This window comes from Oratosquilla oratoria, chromosome 11, assembly GCF_046742065.1.
Source record: "Oratosquilla oratoria isolate Oo_2021 chromosome 11, ASM4674206v1, whole genome shotgun sequence".
In the NCBI taxonomy this organism is placed as follows: domain Eukaryota; kingdom Metazoa; phylum Arthropoda; class Malacostraca; order Stomatopoda; family Squillidae; genus Oratosquilla; species Oratosquilla oratoria.
Window position 1 is genome coordinate 50,772,544 of NC_134787.1, and position 20,622 is coordinate 50,793,165.

At 39.6% G+C, this 20,622-nt stretch overlaps 2 protein-coding genes across 5 annotated transcripts in view; one reads left to right on the forward strand and one right to left on the reverse strand.

Annotated features, from left to right (window-relative positions):
• Positions 1 to 11,747, reverse strand: RpL37a (ribosomal protein L37a). Of its 2 annotated transcripts, XM_076192870.1 has the most exons (5): positions 11,588 to 11,747; positions 11,383 to 11,432; positions 3,065 to 3,200; positions 468 to 552; positions 1 to 79 (listed from the first exon to the last, which is right to left on the reverse strand). In XM_076192870.1, exons 1-5 carry the CDS (start codon positions 11,730 to 11,732, stop codon positions 25 to 27), a joined length of 471 nt encoding a protein of 156 aa, XP_076048985.1. In that variant the 5' UTR covers positions 11,733 to 11,747; the 3' UTR covers positions 1 to 24. The 2 variants fall into 2 exon arrangements, with proteins under 2 accessions (XP_076048985.1, XP_076048986.1); XM_076192871.1 differs by lacking the exons at positions 11,383 to 11,432; positions 11,588 to 11,747 and adding an exon at positions 11,255 to 11,276.
• Positions 11,648 to 20,622, forward strand: part of LOC143029819 (uncharacterized) — a 23,394-nt gene continuing 14,419 nt past the window's right edge. Inside the window, exons 1-3 of one of the 3 annotated variants that reach the window (XM_076192868.1) lie at positions 11,711 to 11,850; positions 19,559 to 19,759; positions 20,439 to 20,573. In XM_076192868.1, the coding sequence (XP_076048983.1) occupies positions 20,460 to 20,573 (114 nt within the window). In that variant the 5' untranslated portion in view covers positions 11,711 to 11,850; positions 19,559 to 19,759; positions 20,439 to 20,459. Of the gene's footprint in view, positions 11,851 to 19,558; positions 19,760 to 20,438; positions 20,574 to 20,622 lie in introns of all 3 variants that reach the window. The other 2 variants (XM_076192869.1, XM_076192867.1) reach the window with 2 other exon arrangements.

The window sequence follows — 20,622 nt, forward strand, 5'->3', positions numbered from 1 at the left end:
TACACATCATTGTTTATTATGAATCTACTGCGTGGTAGTCTTCTTGGGCTTAGCAGTGGTGCCCTCACGGAAACCATTCCTGAAAAAGAAATTCACCCATTACTGCACATTCAGCAACCAGGGATATATACACCATACTCACGACCAATCAGATTTAACCAGTTCCTACAAAGGTGAACTAATGAATATGCAGCAATAAGTTTGCACCACAGTTAGGGCATTTGGCCATGCAATTAAGGGGAGGGAGAGGTAGAGTAGGGTAGAAGTGTGACAAATTAATTGGAGACCAGCTACTGGGGACAAATGAGAGAGAAATGAGAGAGAAATGAGAGAGAAATGAGAGAGAGAAATGAGAGAGAGAGAGAGAGAGAGAGAGAGAGAGAGAGAGAGAGAGAGAGAGAGAGAGAGAGAGAGAGAGGGGGGGGGGGTAGGTAGGTTATGGTTTTAGAAAATGAAGCATCCCTTACCTGAACCTTCTGCGAACAACTTTAAGGTGGCGCATACGTCCAGTGCCAGTGGTCTTCCTGCGGATGCCCTTGATAGACCAGTTATCTGTAATTAATGAAAAAATATCAGACCATAAAATTTAGGTTATCTTGGACCTAATGAAGAGTGCTTAAATGTGATGTTTAAGGAAAACAGATGTTACAGAATCATTTCCCTGCTATCCATCTAAAACCAATCAACACCCCACCATCTGGAGCTATTATATCTAACCCAGTTCAAAGTCCATTCCCTATATACTTTCAACTGTAACTTCTCATTCTCCCACAATTTTAAGTTTGTACTTTGTTTTCTCAATTACTAATTACCATACAGTGGATCATCAGCTCTTCTCTAGGTTGCTGTAACACACCATCTTTGCTGGGAGGAAACTGGTAGGGTAGGGTTTGATTACAGACAGAACATAGTAGTACTAAGTTTACACAAATTGTGCCTCCCTTGGTCCAAAGGACAGACAAGCTCACTGGCTATCCAAACCTGTTCTGGGTTATTGCCCCATACATTTGTCATGCATGTCCCCACCCTCAATAGAGCCTGGAAACAATCCTTAGAGGATGAGTGGTACCTATGTTGTGATTAAACTGAGGCACCCCCCCCTGAAACCTTAGAAGGGTTGGATGGTGGTTGTACTTCAGCCTGGCCAGGCTGACCCCTCTTGGGGGGTCAGAAGGATGGATGCCAGGGTCTAGCATGAATTAGTGTGTCGTCTTTCAGTCTGTTGATAGAGCAGTGAGTGATACGATTATGGATATGCTTTTGGGGGCTGGTGTCTGGTGATTGTGGAGGAAGAAGAGTTTTAGTGATATAGGTATTAACCCCTTCAATACGATGATGCCTACGTAGGCATCATGAGGAGCAAGCGGGGACGCAAGGATGCCGATGTCGGCGTCTTGATTACATATATTGTAGTTGTACCTGCGTGACCCCCATACTCTGTAAACTGGCTTCATCATATTTTCTATAGTTATCAAAATTAACGTGTGAAAGAGAACAAGCAATACAGCGGTAACTTTATTTTTTTTTATAATGCGAGTATTATGACGCAACATTGCACGTCTGGCAGCTAATGCTGCCTGTGAGATTTTGGCCCGTAGTGAAGGGGTTAAGGCATTTTGACATTTCTTGGCATGTGCAGATGTTCTGCCTTGTGTAGTGAGTGGGTTGCATTTGTGGTGGCTACATCTAATGCTGGGTGTGTGTGTGTGTGTGTGTGTGTGTTGATATATATATATATATATATATATATATATATATACACACACACACACACAAACTCCCTTTTGTTCCTCGAAAAGCATATCCATACTCATCTCACTACTCCAACATCCCGACATCCATCCCTCAGAATCCCCCCCACCTCCCAAAGTGGGCAGTCAGTCTAGCCAGGCTACAGTGCTGCCACCATCCAGCCCTTCTTAAGTACCAGAGACAGATGGATAAATGCCATCATGCACATGTCAAAAATGTAACACTTCACCCCATACTATTCAACACGTTAAGACTGCATTGTTCACAATTATGCACGTCAACAACACCACATACACTTTATTATGGGAAAACCCTATTCCAGCCATGGAATTCATCAGGGAGACCGGGCTGCTCCGCCAGAATGCCTGGGGAATGGCATCACCCCCCTTACAATGGAGGTAGCCATGTCAGTCATGTACTCACTCCCACCCATTCCACCTTTATTTCTCTCATCTTAACTCCTTGCAGATGCAGGGTCACCCCCGTCTTCTGCCCACAGCCTGGGTCAGAAGAAATGCAGCAAGAAACAGCACATCCATAGCAAGGCTTTAACTTTTTCAATTATTAGTCAAATTCTTGCAGGCAGCATTCTGCCTGATGTATGAGAATGCATCACATTATTTACATTAGGAAATATAAAGTTACAGTTGTATTACTTCTTTTTCACTTTGAATGTTAATCAATGATAATATGATCAGGCCAGTTCAGAATATGGGGGTCACCAAGTTGCAACTACAAAATAAATATGATCAAGATACTGACACTGGCATCCTCATATACCCACTCACTCCTTACGAGGCCTACATAGGCATCATCATACCAAAAGGGTTAATCTAATGACAAGACCCCCCCCCCATCTCCATCCCTCACATGGAAATTAAAGACTGGGAGAAGTCTCTAATGGGCTGCATCAAAATATTCTTACACAACCACTCTTTCCCCCATTCCCTACCCTCTCCTTCCTTGCTCAACGGACATAGAAATGTGTGAAGACGGAGACAATCCTTTTAGGCTGCATCAAAATATTATCCACACACACCCATTCTCCATGAACCCCTGCCCACACCCTTCCCTTTCCCAACAGCTCCTTTCACCCAATCCAATCTCATCCTTGGTCATCCCCTCAAATGCACACCACCCACCTCTGCCTCCCACATCACTTTTACTAATCTTTCTTCACTCATGCAAAAACCCATTTGTGCAAACACAGCTCCCAATGCAACAAATGACATGTATAAACTGTACTTATAGTCAATACAGTGGGGATAAACACAGAGAGAAATAAATCTTAACACTCGTGTACAATACTCACAATGACGCATCTTTTTGCTTGGGTAGCCACACTGCGCGCATTTTTTCTTCTGAATGTGGTATGCACTGCGCCCACATCGACGGCACAATGTGTGCGTCTTATTGTGGCGCTTTCCAAAGCTGCTAGTACCCTTGGTCTGAAATAAAGATAAGCCACATTCAATTGTGTGTTCACAAAATAGATAACTGGACATTGCACCAATGGTAATTATTTCAGGACAACACAAGAACATAAGAATAAAGGAGACTGCAAGAGACCATAAGGCATACACTAGGTAGTTCCATGTCCATTACCACCTGTCATCCCCATCCATAAAGTTGTCTAATGTTTTCTTAAAACAACCTTTAGTTTCAGCACTCACTACATGGTTACCAAGCCTATTCCATTTATTGACCACCCTATTAGTAAACCAATTCTTGCCTATTTCCTTCCTAAATCTAAGGAAGTAATCACAGATTGAAAGCAGGGCCTTGCAGCACTCATATGTTGATGCGTACATTTTGACAATTGATATGACCACAAACACAAGAACAGTATGGATTACATAATGTTTGACAAGGGAAGCTAACACAAGGAAAAGACAAATTTTGGCTTTACCATGGGTGGCTTTGAATTATGGATAATTCACAATGTCTAAAGAATATAAAATTCTTATATGCTCAAACAAAGCATTGACAACTGCCAATAGCAATTTCTGTGCAAATTAATGAGGTAGGGTGTTTGATGTCAGTTAAGGTCTCGCAGAAAGGATATGTTTGGGAGATGACATACTGCTAAATATATTGCAGCTTGTCTTTCATTCACAGAGTATAAAATTGTTTTGTTGAGACATCTGACAGCTTTCCTCAAGCTATGGATCAACTATACAGAAAATGTCAAGAATATCAAACTAGTGTGATATCAACAAAGATCTGCAGATGCAAACTAGTTGATTGTTCCATATTCACTATCCACCCTTGAACTATAGAAATGGTTTCTCTGTCATGTGACATGGTTTCATTAACCTCTTCAATACAAGTCAAATTCTCGTGCACAGCATCAGATGCCTGATGTATGATGATTGGATGATGCAACAAATTCACAAAATGTAGTCACTGCTGACTTACTCATTCCCTTTCTGAGTTATGATAAACACAGTATATGTGATCAAGCCAGTTCACAGAACTCAGGGGTCACTCAGCTACAACTACAAAATAAATATAATCAGGATGGCAACACAGTCATCCTTGTCTACCCACTCACACCTCATGATGCTTACGTAAGTATCACATGGAAGAGGTTAATTTGAGGCCATGGTCTTTTTGTTTATAGGTGGCAGTCTCTGGAAGCCAGCTATGGGTATTCTTCACCCCTCTTCCTTTCGGGATTTTAAACGTTTTGATAATTTCTCCTTGGATCCTTCATTCTTCAAGTGTGGCAAGTCCTTGTCTAACTAGTCGTTCCTAATATGGACAATATTTCAACTCCATGGCAAGTTTGCTGGCCCTTCTCTGTAGCTGTTCCAGCTTCTTCATGTCACCTCTCATATATGGAGACCATGCTTGAACACAATACTCAAGACAGCCATTGACTTCTATAGGTACATCAGCATATCTGCATCAAAACATGTCTCCCCCCCCCACACACTTGCCCCAGCATTGATTTTGCCTTTGCTGCATGTCCCGAAGGCCTGTGGTTTTGATGGTGTTTGGTATATAGCCTTACTCCACCAGGCCAAAATGTAGTGTCCGCCTCCAAGCTTCTGCAGCCTTCACAAGGGAATTTTGTCCATTTGGGCAACCTTGGACACCTAATTTAGTCACAAACATATCAAGTTGATGTTTGAAAGAGTCCACTGAGCAATCTGTTTTATCTTGTATATCTCTAGGCGTGTAGTTAAACGGCCTAACAGACTACCTGAAACCATTATACTGTATAGTTCCAGCTTTTCCATGTGGCGCAGGATCTACAACACAGCACCGACCTCTACGTTCAGACTGTTACCTCTATTGGATTTGAGAGATTTGGGACTTTATTCTCCAATATTTTCCAGAAATATATTATGGTATATCTATCCCGCCTTCTTTCTTAATGAGTAGAGATTCAACACCTTCAATCTCTCCGGATAACTATAACCCTTTAAACCTATATTTTTGGTAAACCGTCTTTGGATTTTCTCCAGTGGATCAATTCCTTTTGCTGTGTATGGGCTCCACAACTGTGAACAGTCCAGTCTTGGTAACACAAGTGACCTTGACAGAGTTAACATTAAGAACTTATTTCGAGTTTTGAATGTTCGTATCCAGCCAGAAAGCTGGTAACATTTTTTCACTAGATTTGTGATATGCTCATTGATATCACAACTGGCTTACAGAGTTATACCTAGATCTTGCACATGTTCGACAACTTTGATAGTTTTTTGACAAGGGTTAAGATAATTTCTTGGGCTGGTGGTCACTACTAGACTAGCAACACTGACTTGGAGATCTTCCTTGTATTGCCTCCTGTACTCAGTCCCAAATAGTACTTGCAGCCTAGGTTGTTTCTTCCACTATGCATAACCATACATTTCCTTTCATTGTACTAGAGTAGCCACTTTTAGCTCATTTCCTTCAATATATTAATCTTGTTGTGCTTACATTTTTGCATCATCAGCAAATTTTTCATTTGAATTAATATCTAGCTTGTCATTTATGAAGACTAAGAACAACTTCAAGCCCAATACACTGCCCTGTAGGACACCTCTCCATACCTGCAACAATTCTGAGTTATCAATATCTCTCCCCTATGTTTCTCTTGATTATCATTCTGCAAAGTTGGCTATCAGACTTACAACCCTGGCAATATGGGCAGATGACTTGAGGTCTGGTCACAATTCCAAAATTCTGTGTCCCCTTTTGTTGCACCAATTTACATTATACTGTACTTTAATTAAGAATAATTTTTAGTAACACCAATTTGGATATTATTCCAGTATCATGCAAACATATTTATCACTTTTGTTTTTGCATTTCAGTCCTATTTTATGCTTACCGGTCAAAACTTCCTCAGGTCAAAATGCCCGTCAATACGAAATCGATATGCCACACAAAATTAATAAGAAAGATTACAACTTAAACAGATGATTGTGTCTAAAAAACTAATGTGGTGACGTGATGCAAAGTCATTTGGAAATGTACAAACGTTGATTATATACAAGTTATCAGCCATACGCTTTGATTTTTAATTTTTACAAATACTTTCACACATACAGGTAAACGTCGACTTACGATGGCATTAGGTTTCGATAGAGCCATCGTAAGACGATCTCATCGTAAGTCGATCCCCACTCTGTTCCGTGGTCACTGTACCTAGCCTACCTGTATATTAACCACCAGAGATACTGAATATAGCCTATTAAACATGTACAGTAGTTTATTTAATTATTTTTATCCTTTTTACCATATTCAAACACTATAATATTTATTTTCAGTACGGAACTTAAATCTCGCGGGCAGCAGCCAATGCCAGCCGTACGACGTGACGTAATAATACTCGCATCATAAAATATAGTCACCGCTTATATCGATCGTTCTCTCTTTCACCCGCGAATTTTGAAAACCACAGAGAATGGGATTAAGGGCACATTTGAGAGAATGTAAAAACACAGGGGCGACTACAATAAATATAATCAAGACGCCGATATGGCAGCGTCGCGAATCCACTTGCTCCTCATGACGCCTACGTGTGCGGCACCGTATGGAAGGGGTTAAATTATCATATCGTCGTCGTCGTCGTCATCGTAAAGTCGAACAATCGTAAGTCGACGTTTACCTGTATTACTAAACAAATATGCAAGTTTAAAATTAATGTGTCTTTACATTAAAGCACGCCAAACTTGGCGGAGCGCAACCAGCCATTCTTTGATGTCGTGCTTTGTCAGTTCATAATGTGTGAACATCTTTTGATCAATTCCTTGACGGTCTTGTTCCCAGCAATGTAGTCGTCCCACAGTTCAAAAAGCTGTCCCTGGGCCTGTCTGTACTGCATATGTTGTCGGCATTTCAGTTTGATTTCTGAAAGAAGACTGACTTGGAGTTCGATCAAATCTGCCTGTTCTTGAAGATGAATGAGCTTGTAGAACAACAGATTTGTCCCCATTGGCATGGCAATTCAACATCCCGTGCAATCCTTCGACATCGTTGTCGGTCCTTACCAAGTTCTCAGTGTTCAAAATGAGCCTTCGTTCCACATGTTCCGAATGTACTCTGCAAATTCAGCCAAGTTGGGTGTGGTTGCCTTCCATGAGACTGTCGAAAATTGCGGGAATGTGATCCGCAGGCAGGCAGGGAAGGGTAAGGAATTGTCGCAACAGTGTGAGTGCGGTCGTCATTGCGATATGCAGGCGAAAGTCCAAGTTCCTGTACTTTCCTCTACAGGCACTGGGTCCAATGAAAGGCATATCCCATAACATGTACATTATCCAGGACAAGAGGGATAGCCTCCCACACAGTGCACTTGAAGTCAAGCACGACATTCTCCACTTGTACAGTTCCGTACATTCGCTTAAGTTTTTTTTTTTTTTTTTTTTATAGTTTAGACCAAGGGCGCAATATAGCAATAGAAAATTAATTATTAATTTTGTAAATTAAAATGTTTCAACATAATATGCAATTTTGTGGGTGGATATGAAAATAAAAAATACCTTGCTACAAGCAAATATACTAATGAATGAAGTCGGTAGCATAGGATCGGGACACCATCTTGTCATCTATCAATTGACGGCCTCGGTACTTCCGACAGTACCTCGCCAGGCACATTTTCTTGAAGGAATGTTATGGAGCTGAGATATATGCATTCCTTCAAGCTGCAAGAACTTTGTATACCCCGCAAGCTGAAAGAGTGGTTGAAAAGCCCGCCAACGTCTCTCACGACAACGACGAGGACGAGCTGGACAACATTTAATTTGCAGGTAATGATTTAATAAACACAGATCAGGTCAGGTCAGGTTAGTTTAGTTTAGACGAATTCATCATCCTTTCATTTCTTCGACGTCAACATCTGTCATAACAAACATGGCGTACCATTCGTCCGACACGACTTCGTTATTTACGAAATACGTTGTAGCACCTTTTGTTTTTTATTTCCGCTAACAAAATTGCATATTACGTTGATACATTATAATTTACAAAATTAATAATTAATTATCTATTGCTATATTGCGCCCATGGTCGAAACTAATAATCTACCCTTTTTTTGTAGTCCTCCTACCTCTTTCCAGACATCAACACTAATGCAAGGGGAACTTGCTTGATGTTAACATCACTGCAGACAAAAGCATGAACTGTAAATATCTGCACAAATGGCTTCTTCACGAGTTTAACTGTGCCATCCAAGTACCATGTCTTGCGTTTGACAGCAACTTAACCATCATGTCCGATGCAAATATCAAGTGTCTTTTATCCCCAACTTTAACATCCTTTTGCAAGAAACTGTCCTTTATGAAACTGCTGGCAATTTCAAAGTTGTGGGTAGTCGGTTCATCCAGTCGAAGTATCTGGCAGTATCGGTTTGCAGCTCTGGCAAGATTCTCTGGTTTCGACAGGGCAGGCATAGGAACATCTCTGACTTCCTGCAACAGTACCTCATTCACAATTTCAGCTGTGGATGTGAATATTGTTTCTGTGGCCTTGGATTTCACTTTGCTCTGAATCTTTGTTGCTATCCCTGTGCCAAGTTCTCCTGGGTGGATGTGGGGCTGGGAACCTCTTGTGAACATGTTGCCTTTCTGCAGAACTGACACTTTGCACCAGATGGTATGACACTGCTCCTGACACTGCATGTCCACGTTTTGTTGCCATTGGCTCGCAGTGTCTTCATTGTGTACATATACCCGTTGGTATCCGCTAACTTGTCTTTCTTTTGTTTGATCCATCTGAGATGATCTCATATGACGTTACTGTCTGTAAGTCATCATAGTCGTTAGACTTCATCTTCAATGGATGATTCTTTGACAAATGCAGGTACATCAAAACTGGGGAGGGTTGGGTTTCTGGATGCATTGCTATTTCTTCTCTGCTGGGCAAAAGATTCGTCCATGGCTTGCTGTTCCTCTTTGTTAGGCTGGGATATGTCCATGGATTCTGTGCTGAGTCAAGTACTCTCAGCTACAGGTGCAGTGACTACTAGCTTGCATGAGAGGCACGTCCACTATGTCGGTTCCCTCTACCACGGCTTTTCTATAAACTGGATGACTGATCCCAGTGTCACATGTCCTGTGTTGCCATCGATTGCAGCCATCATATTGCGATCCTTCCTACCCAATCCTCACTGGTCTTTGGCTTCCAATGGGCCACGAATATTTCTTCTTTTCACGTTTTGGGGAGTTGAAGTCTCCTTAATTACAGATTAGGTATGGTTTATCAATTATTTTCATTGTGAAGACAAGTATGTTACAGAATGGGGACGTGTTTACTGGCTTCCTATTTTATCCATGGAATGGTGATGTTACACTAGATCAGCATTTCTCAACCAGGGTACAAGAACAAGTGGGATAAGCTAATACACTTTTGATTTTATATCTAATTTCATGTACATAATAAAATTAAACACGCACGACATATTCTTGGTTGTAATAATGTAATATTTTATAGTTTCACCCAAACATAGAATTTGATATGTGGCTTATGTGTGTCTGGTGAGAAATGTTGTAATATGAATGATGTACATCATTTCCAACGCAAATGCGTACTTTTGAAGTAATTAAGTTGTGCACTTATGCATACATCTCCCGAACGATGTGAGGGCACGTGTGGGAAATCGGGGTTTTTGGGTGGGGAAGACTAATAAATGGAGTAATGCTCGTTGCAAACAGGTATAAAATGAAGACTAAAGAAACACAAAAAAACAAAAATATCCCATTTCGGTGGGTACCGTGCACAGCGCCATGTTTGTTTACTGACGATTGTAAGTATTTGTGACTATAACCGCTAGATTTAGGGAAGCTGCTCGCATAAGAGTTGGTAACAGTAAACTAACCTAACCTAACCAAACGGAGGTAACAATAGTTTACGGTTAGGAAGTCTTGTGCGGCTGGAGTGGACTTCGCTAAATGTAGCTGATCTAGCGAGACATTTTTCGAATTGTTGGGAAAAACGAACATGGTCGCTCTTGTTAGGGGGGACTCCGGCCCTAAAATACGATTTTTTTTTCTTTTTAAGTGTTTTTGTTAATTTTATACCCGTTTTGCAATGCGCATTAATCCATTTATTAGTGTTCCCCACCCAAAAACCCCGATTTCCCACACTTATGCGTTGGGGAGATGTATGCATACGTGCAAAACTTCAATACTTAATTACGTCACCATCGTTCATATCATAACATTTCTCACCAGAAACACATAAGCCACATATCAAATTCTATGGTTGGGTGAAACTATAAATTGTACATCCTATTTAACCTATTACGATGAAAATAAAATTATATATAGTACACTTTTTTTCGGCGCACAGGTCCCTTGCGACATGCAATTTATTTTAAAGGTTACACAAGAGTAAAATGGTTGAGAAACACTGCATTAAATTTTTACATTAGAAATTGGACAATGTAAACTTTGTTAAATGTACGTGTTTATGTAATTCTGAAATTTTACACAATTATCTTTTCCTTCCATAGCTGCCACTATGTACATGTTGCAAATGATAGCAAACATTAACATGGGGGAATCACTAGCAATTAAAAGGCCTTCTATACAATGAACCTGGGCAAGTACTTTGGTACTAAAGTTCCATGTATTGTATAGCATACCGATACTGTAAGAGCTATTAAAAACAGACTAACCCCAAGACCTATACACCCGAAACCAACCTGCAGCCAGACAAATGCATCATTATTTTCTATACTCGTCCTGTGTAATATCCCCGTACTCTAAACAAATGCTATTACTCCGATATTGAAATCATTTATATGGAAATAAAATTATCAACTGCTCGTCTTCAGCTTCTACACTAGTGACTAAAGAGAAATTCACTAAAAATACACAAGACAAAAATTATACCACATTTATGAACTGATGATCTCAAACATAATTATACCTCATATGATACGACTGAACACAAGATGGTAAATCAAAGCAACAGAAATCATTGTGTACGTAAACATTGCAGCGGCCATGTGATACCAGCCTTTGAAAGTAAAATGCCCTCAATTTTGTACAAATGGTGAGTTTCTTACCATTTTTATTCTGGATTTGACATGGGTTATCTTACATGGTTCGATATTTATACCATACACAACTTCATGAAAACTATATCCACGTTATTTTGATCAAAGAAATTTCAAACTCCGGTGTATGTACTCACCATGATGTATCCAGCTTGCGAAGGGCTAGAACCAGAATGCTTTGCGATATCTTGCGTGACGTCATGATAGTGTCGGCGGTCAATTTGAATAAATAAATCAAACCAGAACTAGAAAAGTGTAAATAAAATGAACACGCAGAATTAAATATAAAATGAAATATACCGTTAACGAGGTTATTAATCATACTTAACAATAAGGTGTTACCTCGACTGAATCTAGGATAAAAATTCACTATTTCTAGGTACGATATGTTTTCCCAAATGACGGAGGTTGACGTGTTGTTGAGCCATTCTGGTGCAATATCACGGAAGCCAGCTGATACATAAAACTTTATCTGTGTAGACAACATGTCGTCCGTTGTTGTATATAAACGCGAGTCACAAATTGATATAATCTCTGAAGAGGAACATTATCATGCAAAAAGACAACACTCTGCCAAAGAAACCCCCTGCCTCTTCGATCTTCCTGTAAGTACGAAAACACAAGTGGGTCTGTTTATGCCAACCAAACCTATTATCGGTACATTTTTTTTTAGATGATGAAGAACTGTGGTATTTCCTTATAGTTTACCCATTTCCATGAGAGTCTAACTGTCATATGAAATGAGAGATTTCAAGCGAACACTGAAAAAGAAACAAATTATATTATGACTGTCATCCCAAATTTTTATCCATAAGTATAAACAATTAGAAATACCAGAGCTATTAATAAACTAGTGTCTGTCTAACGTTACTGGTAACCAGTTAATACCCTTGGGGACAATATCTCGCTGAAGAGACTGAGTTACAGAGGTAGTGAAGGGGAGATGGAAGGGTGACAGGAAGGACATATAAAGAATAAAAAGATATTGACATGATAAGTATTCTTAGAAGAAGAAGGGAGATAAGTTTCCTGTCATGAAAGTCTTGGATGACTTTTCTGTAGGGATGTTACAAAAGTTCCTAATATATTAACTGCATAATTCTTATGCAGTCAGTACCCCTTGTGGGCTTTTACTTTCAGTATCATTTATAGCAAATAGTGACTAGAAAAGTATTGCTACATTTGCATCTTGATTCTTGATGTTGTTAGGGTTAGGCTATTTATAATGAATAGACTTCTGAGGTATCATAATACTCTGGTATGTTGGTATACAAAAGCAACAGTTCAAGGTGGTCCTAGCTGATGAATGTTAATATGAAACCGATTCAAAACTACTCGGGGCTGCTGCTCAAACTGTCATTTATCTTGCAGAGAAAATGTTGTGCTACATGTTTTCAGACACTGTTTGCCCTTCATTTTCAATCTGTCTGTTGACCTGGCTATCTGTTGCAGAAGATCTGTTGTCTTGGGAATCCAGCCGTAACCATTGGTTCACCACACAAGTCACTCGGTGAAGAGATTTTGTGGAGAAGTTTAGAGTGAGTGTAGGACAGTAACATTGTAGATCACACTATCTCTTCATTTTGAGACATTTGTGAATTATGTATTGTTAACCAGGCATTCGGAAAAAATTATTTAATCTTGATTTTTTTTCTTGTTTCAATAGACATCTTGTTTGTTAATAGGCTCCCAGAATTATAGGGTTATAAATATATATTAATCAGTCTATTGCCCCAGGTCTCTTGCAAGATACCTGTAGCTACACTGCCTCACTCTTGTCTTTCCTAGATAGCAACACAAAATCTTCTTCTTGAATGACTTGTAAGTTAATCCAGTGGCTATCAATTACCTGAAGGTTGTGAAATGTCAGTGATGCAAGTAGTGTCCTGTCTTGTCTTTATTTTTGACACCCACTGTCAAGTCCAACTTGGAAGTCTGCCTGTTTTCTTTTTTATGATGCTTACTTGTTGAGGCAAAGAGGAGAGCAGATGTGAAATGGGGTAAAAGTATGACAAATTTTTTAAATATAAAGATGTTTTTGAAAGAAAAGGTAAAAGGTGCAGATGGAAAGGTAATAATGGAAGAGAAGGCAGTATGAGGAAGATGGTCAAAATATTTTAGGGAGTTGCTAAATGTGAAGGAGGATAGGGAAAGGTAGTTGCAATGGGAAGTGCTAAGAAAATGACCATGATGAGTGAGGAAAATGGAGGAGAAATAAGGAAGGATGAGGTGAAAGCAGTTAAGATGATGAGAGTAGGTAGGGCACCTGGTCTGGATGGATATCATGTAGAATGTCTGAAAAAAGGAGGTACAGTGATGATGGACTGGCTGGTGAGGTTATTTAATGATTGTTCAAGAGAGGGTAGAGTGTTGGAGGAGTGCCTATATAGTTCCACTTTACAAGGGAAAAGGGGACAAGTGTGAATGTAGTAGTTTCAGAGGGATTAACTTGTTAAGTGTAGTTGGGAGGGCTTATAGGAGGGTCTTGATTTAGAGGATTAGGAGAGGAACAGAGAGAGTGAGTGGTGAGGAACAGTGTGGGTTTAGGACAGATAGAGGTTGTGTATATCAGAATTCTTTGGTAAGACAGATATGTGAGAAAGCCATAGGAAAAGGTAAGGATGTTTTTTGGGGCTTTTATGGATCTGGAAAAGGCTTATGACAGGGTAGACAGGAAGGCACTATGGGAGGTTTTACAGATATACAGGATAGGAGGAAAGCTTTTAGGAGCTGTCAAGAGTTTTTACGAGAGTAGTAGAGCATGTGTCAGGAATAGAAATGGAGAGAGTGAGTGATTTGAGGTAAAGGTGGGACTTCATCAGGTATGTGTTATGTCACCCTGGCTGTTCAATTTATATATGGATGAGGTGGTGCAAGAGGTAAATGCAAGGGTGGTGGGTCAGGGATTGGAGATGGTTAAAGAAAATAGAGAAAAGTGGGAGATAAGCCAGCTGTTGTTTGTGGACGACACTGAGCTTGTAGCAGGATCAGAGGAGGGATTGAGGAAGTTAGTGACAGAGTTTGGGAAAGTGTGTGAAAGAAGGAATTTGAAGATAAATGTGGGTAAAAGTGAGGTGATGAGATGTACAAGGGGTGAAAGTGGCAGCAGACTGCAAGTGAGTATTAAGAGAGAGAGACTGGAAGAAACGGATAGTTTTAGATACTTGGGTGCGAATGTGGCAGGAAAGGGAGGAATGGAGGTGGAAGTAGAATATAGATTGAGAGAAGAAAGTAAATGCATCGGTGGATTAAAAGGTGTAATGAGAAATAGACATCTGGGAATGGATGCTAAGAGGAGATTATATGAAGGAGTGATTGTGCCGACAGCACTGTATGGGGCAGAAACATAGAACATAAGAGAGGAAGAGAGAAGTTTGAATGTGTTTGAGATGAGGTGTCTGAGAAGTATGATAGGGGTTAGGCTGGATAGAGTGAGAAATGAAGAGGTGATGAGGAGAATGGGGGTGGAAAGGGAGTTGGGAGATAGGGTGGATGAAAGAATATTAGTATGTTTTGGAAACATGGAAAGAATGAGTGAAGAAAGACAAGTAAAAGAGGTGTGGAAGGAGTGAACATGAGGGGGCAACCTAGGATGAGATGGATGGATGGGGTAAAAGGGGCTTTGGGGAAGAGGGGAATGTCTGTTGAGGAAGGATGGGAGAGGACAGAAGATAGGGGTGAATGGAGGATGGTTGTATATGGGTGATGATGTGATCCATAAGATGAAATGGATGGGTGGGTGAGGGAGTGTGTGAGAAAAATTTGACACAGCCCAAAGGGATTTCTCCCTGTCTTCTCCTTTTCTGCATGAGGGGACGGAGAGGGGGGGGGGGGTCACAGATTTAATGAAGTGGCCTTGCTGTGGATGCGCTGTGTCATGTGACACTGCTTCTGACCCAGGGCAGTGGACAAGATGCAGGGATGACCTGTCATCCAGGAGGTGCAAAGATAAGAGGGAGGGTTGAGGGGAGTGGAGTGTGATAGGGATGGAATATGTGGGAGTGGTTTTTATGCCTTTGTTTTTTAGCTACCTCCCTTATAAGGGGAAAAAGGCCTTTGGTATATGTATGTATGCATGTACTTGAGGTAAATCAGCTGGGCTGGTATACCTACATACTGTTGCTATCAGCTGCCTAAGGTGCAGGTGCATGCAGAATAGATGGCTCATCTGGAACCCTTACTTGTCCAAAGCTCTCTTGAAGACCTCAGTACTACATCTAGTCAAATCTCTTATTCTTCTTGGTAGGGACTTAAATAGTTTGGGTCCCTCGTGTGTGAAACTGTTTGCATGGAAGGATCCAAGTCATTGAGAAACACCCTCAGGTATTGCTCTGCTGCAGGTATTCAGCTTACGAGTTAACACCCTTTAAATATGTTCATTGTTGCAGATTTTATTTGATGACCATAGTTGACAGAAATATTCAAATTTCAAGAGCGCAAAAAATTTCCAGAGTCAGGTGTTCAGGCTCTGAAAGTGTGTCTATATGTTCTTCAAAGGTTAGTTCATTATTAAGCTGAATGCCAAGGTACCTTCTCACTAATTTCCTGTTCATTGATATAATAAAGCATTACTTTTAAATGTATATAAATAGATCCATGTGTGTCTGTTTTTTTATGCTCAATAAAGACTGGTCATTTACAATTGTTTACTACACAAATTTTCACACATATGATATTGGGTTTTCACTACCTCTCCTCAGTTTGCTAAACCAAGTTTTGCTGATATGATCTTTGTGATTGCCTGACATCAATTGTCATATATATTGTTCATCATGATCCTTCAATCCTACTTGGCTAATCCTGCATGCAAATGTATACCTTCGCCTCTGTATGTAGGTGCTTAGGGGTGGCACTGGGTCCTAAGGCCAGGCCCAAAATATGTTTATTAGTGCCTTGAAAAAGCTGTAATAAGCGAAACGTCGTACAAATAAAGGCTCCGTCCTCATATGGTGTTTAACTCGTCAGTCATGTTTATTAGCTTTGCCAATCTTACCTCAATTTTTTTTTTTATTATTATTATTATTATTATTATTATTATTATTATTATTATTATTATTATTATTATTATTTTACATAAGGAGGGCTAATAATAAGTGACTACTCTCCCTCCCCTCCTACCAACCAGTAACGGTGCAGATGCAGAATCCTCTTTTCTAAACCAGCCCCAAGCTCTTTATTACACACAGCTTCCACTATTTATTCCACCTTTAATAAAAAATATTGGTACCTCCACCTTCCTCTCACACTCCTCCTCATCTCCTTTCCTCCTCCTCCTCCCACAACCACCTCCTTCATCTCTTCTTCTTTGTTCTCCTTGCCCTCCTAAATTGGAAACTTTTTTTTCATTTAAAGAATTCAGATCTCTTTTAGCGTCTGCTGCCTTCCTTAAATCTCCTTTACCACTTTAATAAACCCACCTCTTTGGCACAATATTGTTCCCTGGGATAGAAGGACTGATTATTGGTAACAAAATACAAATCCTGCTGCTGTTACTGTTCAATGGCGCCTTTTCCTCCTGTTCATACTCTTTCTCCCAGTTATGATGCTGCTGCTGCTGCTAGGTATGATAAAAATAATTTGAGAGAAAGAGACAAGATTCCATGAGTTTAGCACCCTTCCAGTATACGAGGTCTGTTAAAAAAAAAAAAAAAAATCCGATTTTTTTTTTTTTTTTTTTTTTTTTTTTTCTCTTTCTTTCCAAAAAACCTGATGGATTTGAATCAAGCGTGCTTGCATGAGCTGACCTTGAACCTTCATGATGGAGATGAGGGTTCATGGGTTTTGAAAATGGGCAGTTTTGCTGTACATCTTACAGTACCATCAGATACAGGTGCCTATCATTGGTCTCTTCTTCAGTGTCGCATCACAATAGATGTTGCCTCGTTTGACCACAACATTGACAGCTAGTGTCATCAGTTCTGATCCTGAGTACATGAAAAAAAGTGGTTTCTTGAATGGTTTATGCCTAGGGTAACCCACCTCATGCATTTGGCAAAATACAGTACAAATGGATGTTCCATCAAACACTTCTTGGTTATATTACTGCATTATCCTTGCTGTAGTGCTCGGATTATTCTCCAATGAATGTTCAAAAACATTCACAGACCTTGAAGAAGGCTGTGAAAATTAACATATTAAAACCAAGTACAGGCTGTGGTCAGTAAAAGCAAACACTTATCACAGTCTGTAAGCAATTCTTAAGAATATTACTCAATTGTAATTCCTAACAATCAAGAAAACATAGACACAGTACAAACTGTACAAAATAAATAATTAAAAATGGTAATAGGATGCACCAAAATAACCCCAATAGCATATCTGCTTACAGAAAGCAAACTCCTCCCCATAGAACATCAAATGAAAATTATTGGTATATAATTCTATGAAAGTTCCCTTAATCCTACCCACTACTCACCCATCTTGTTATGATATATAAACACTATCAGCTTATTAAAACAAAAATATTTTGGCAATATAATGCTCAAATATCCACAGCAACCTCCCACCTACACCACACAACATGTTCATAAAAAGATTCATTCACACTCATGTCTAAAACAGGCATTTCAACACTAACCAACAAACACCCTATTCCATTATACCTCTCCAGAAATTAGCTCCACAGAAAAATTCCTCCAAAGAGAATGACCACCTTAGTACATTTATGTTTAGGTCACCATCCAGTATTAAAACAAAACCAGCACTGAATAAGCTTGGCGATAGAAACAAGCTGCTCCAGATGTAACCATTACACAGAAGACACTAAACACAACCTACACTGCCCCACATTAATCATACCCAGACCTCAACACAATATTTCTTCCTTGAGTAACTTGAGGACAATCCAGTGGCTGTTGCCAGTGGAAGCTGTAAATCTGCTGCTAGAGAGATTTGGAACATTGGATTAATTGATAAAAGTATTCCCAGGACAGTTAGGTTTCTGTAATGGTGTCTCACCACTGTTTTCCTCATAACATGCTCATAACATACTTCCTCACTCAACTTAGCTATGCACATCAATACATTTGCAGCACTTCCTTTGCTTGGTGGCCTGCTTCCTTCGAAACAATTATCTGAGCAATGGATTCTTTGCTAACTTTCATATGTACCATAGTAACACTGTAATACCACAAATACCTCTAATAAGTGTGGAAAACAAGGTATAGTTACAGAGCAAGATGCAACAGATAAATGCTGACTCAGGCAGCTAATGGATGCTGTGACATGTTGTGGACTTGTGGCATACTACTAAGATCTTTCACCTACAAAACCATCATTATTTTTCATCGTACATATGCAGTGTCTCAAATAAGTCGCTGCACACCTTTGACGAGTACTGTAGGAAAGAAATTACTGTACTCCCAAGACACAGGAATCGCGGTACACCAAGGGAACAGTGTCCTTTAGAACCACCTACTATAGTTACCCATTGTGGGTCCTATGGAATTCACTACAGTAAAACATTGAATATATAAAGTGATTGGCATGTAGCCCTGTCTAGATCTTGAGAAATCTGGATGTACGAGTATCAGATGTGAGGCCTAGAATTTTAGGGTTCTTTTCAAGTGGTTTGGCCATTTAATTTCACTGAAGGGTATTTTTTTCATTCATGGTTATTAGGAGTTTTATAATGATACTAACAATTTCTGAGTTGAGCCTTTCATTCTGTTATTTATGAGGCATTGTTCTTGTCATGATTGTTATGATTATTGTACAGTTACCAGTTACCTGAAGGGTGCAGGGGTAACATTGAATGATCTAGATAGATTGAAAATTTTTCATTAATGCGAGTAATCTGATTGTAATAAATTTTATTTTGATTAAGAATTAGAAATTAAAACGTAGCCATGGAAATGCTGATGTTATGGGATAAAATAGAGAATCTTTGAAGTTTAAAACTAGCAAATATGTCATCCAGATTATTGGTGTCCAAATCTTTGAAGTTTTAATGTATTATTGAATAATGGAGGCTTGTTGGTCTAGAGGGTTACGGCATTATTACTTGCAGTGAAGGTTGAGGGGATGGCGGGTTGAACCCTGCCACTGGTGAAGTTGAACCAAGGGCATGGTTCATTAAATTCCACATTACAAAGTCCTCTGTGAAAAGCACCACCCTAGCCTCCCGATAGGGGGAGGTTGTTATGTTCAACCATATCATCATCATCATTATTGATTTATATATATACTGTATATATATATATATATATATATATATATATATATATATATATATATATATATATATACTGTATATATATATATATATATATATATATATATTTTTTTTTTTTTTTTTTTTTAATTGTTTTCCAGACCTAGCCTGATGCATGCTTGGCTCCTTGTTTTGCTCATCACCTTGCTTATTGCTTGATTGCATGTATAACAACCTGCCTGCTTCTGCCAGGTTACCAGCCAGCTTGCCTTTGTGCCTAACTCCCCTTCTTATCAAGATCATCTGTTCAACTGACATTTGTCACCTATTCCTGATATGTGGCCATTACAGACTTTATTGAGGTAGGTTATGGTAACCATCAAGGGTGGATTTAGCGATAATGATAATGCTGTTGCCTCGAGTTTCACTACATGAGACCTATAGCCCCACAACAGCTGACCGTAGTACCTGGGCTCTCCCACAGATCTCTCTAGGAAGAAATGTTGGACTGTTGTCTGTTATTTTAGTGTAGGGATATTTCTTTGTCATCTATTTATAATATTAGGAGAGGAAAAGTCAGTGGTTGTTGGCTCTTCTTATATGAAAAGGTAAATGAAATACAAAATTGATAGATCTTGGGTATGGTCCAGATTGTCCTTATAGGGCTGCATCTCCAGAAGGAGATGAACATGTTGAAGGATTTTGAAAATGGATGGCAGGGAAATGATTCTTGACATCCGTCTTGCACGACCACCACTTTCAGGTGTTCATTCTTGGTCTTTGTATATGGGGATGGTTCAGTAAACTTCAGTATCAGTATTTGTTTTTGGCTACCTCCCTTGTAAGGGAAAAAACCCATTGGTATATGTATGTATATTTTTTACACTTGTTAGGGGTGAGCATTGTTACTGAGAATCTTTTATGGAAAATAAATATTTTGTTTGCTACTCTTGTAAATGCAATGTTGTGCAATTGCTGGTGGTTTGCATATGTGAGAGTTGAACTAGCAAATTCCTTAACAGTATTCATTTTCTTGTGCAGGAAGAGTTGCTGGTGGAGGTTATGGCAAGACTTTGTGTAAAGGACACAAAGGCCCTTGCTATTACTTGCTGTAAAGGGCGTCGTCTTGGCAGAGATCAATTTATGTGGAAACGAAAATTGTGGCTGAGGGCCAGGGTGAGTACCAGAATAGTCAACTGCTTAAAGTGGTACCTGTGGTAGATAT

What these genes read in the sequence shown, in the direction of transcription:
- RpL37a (XM_076192870.1), bottom strand. Translation starts at nt 11,732, where the DNA reads ATGTTGTCTACACAGATAAAGTTTTATGTATCAGCTGGCTTCCGTGAT. An exon ending in TTATCCTAGATTCAGTCGAG is followed by an intron (nt 11,433 to 11,587) that starts GTAACACCTTAT and finishes ACGTCACGCAAG; the next exon opens with ATATCGCAAAGCATTCTGGT. An exon ending in GTTGTTCGCAGAAGGTTCAG is followed by an intron (nt 80 to 467) that starts GTAAGGGATGCT and finishes TTTCTTTTTCAG; the next exon opens with GAATGGTTTCCGTGAGGGCA.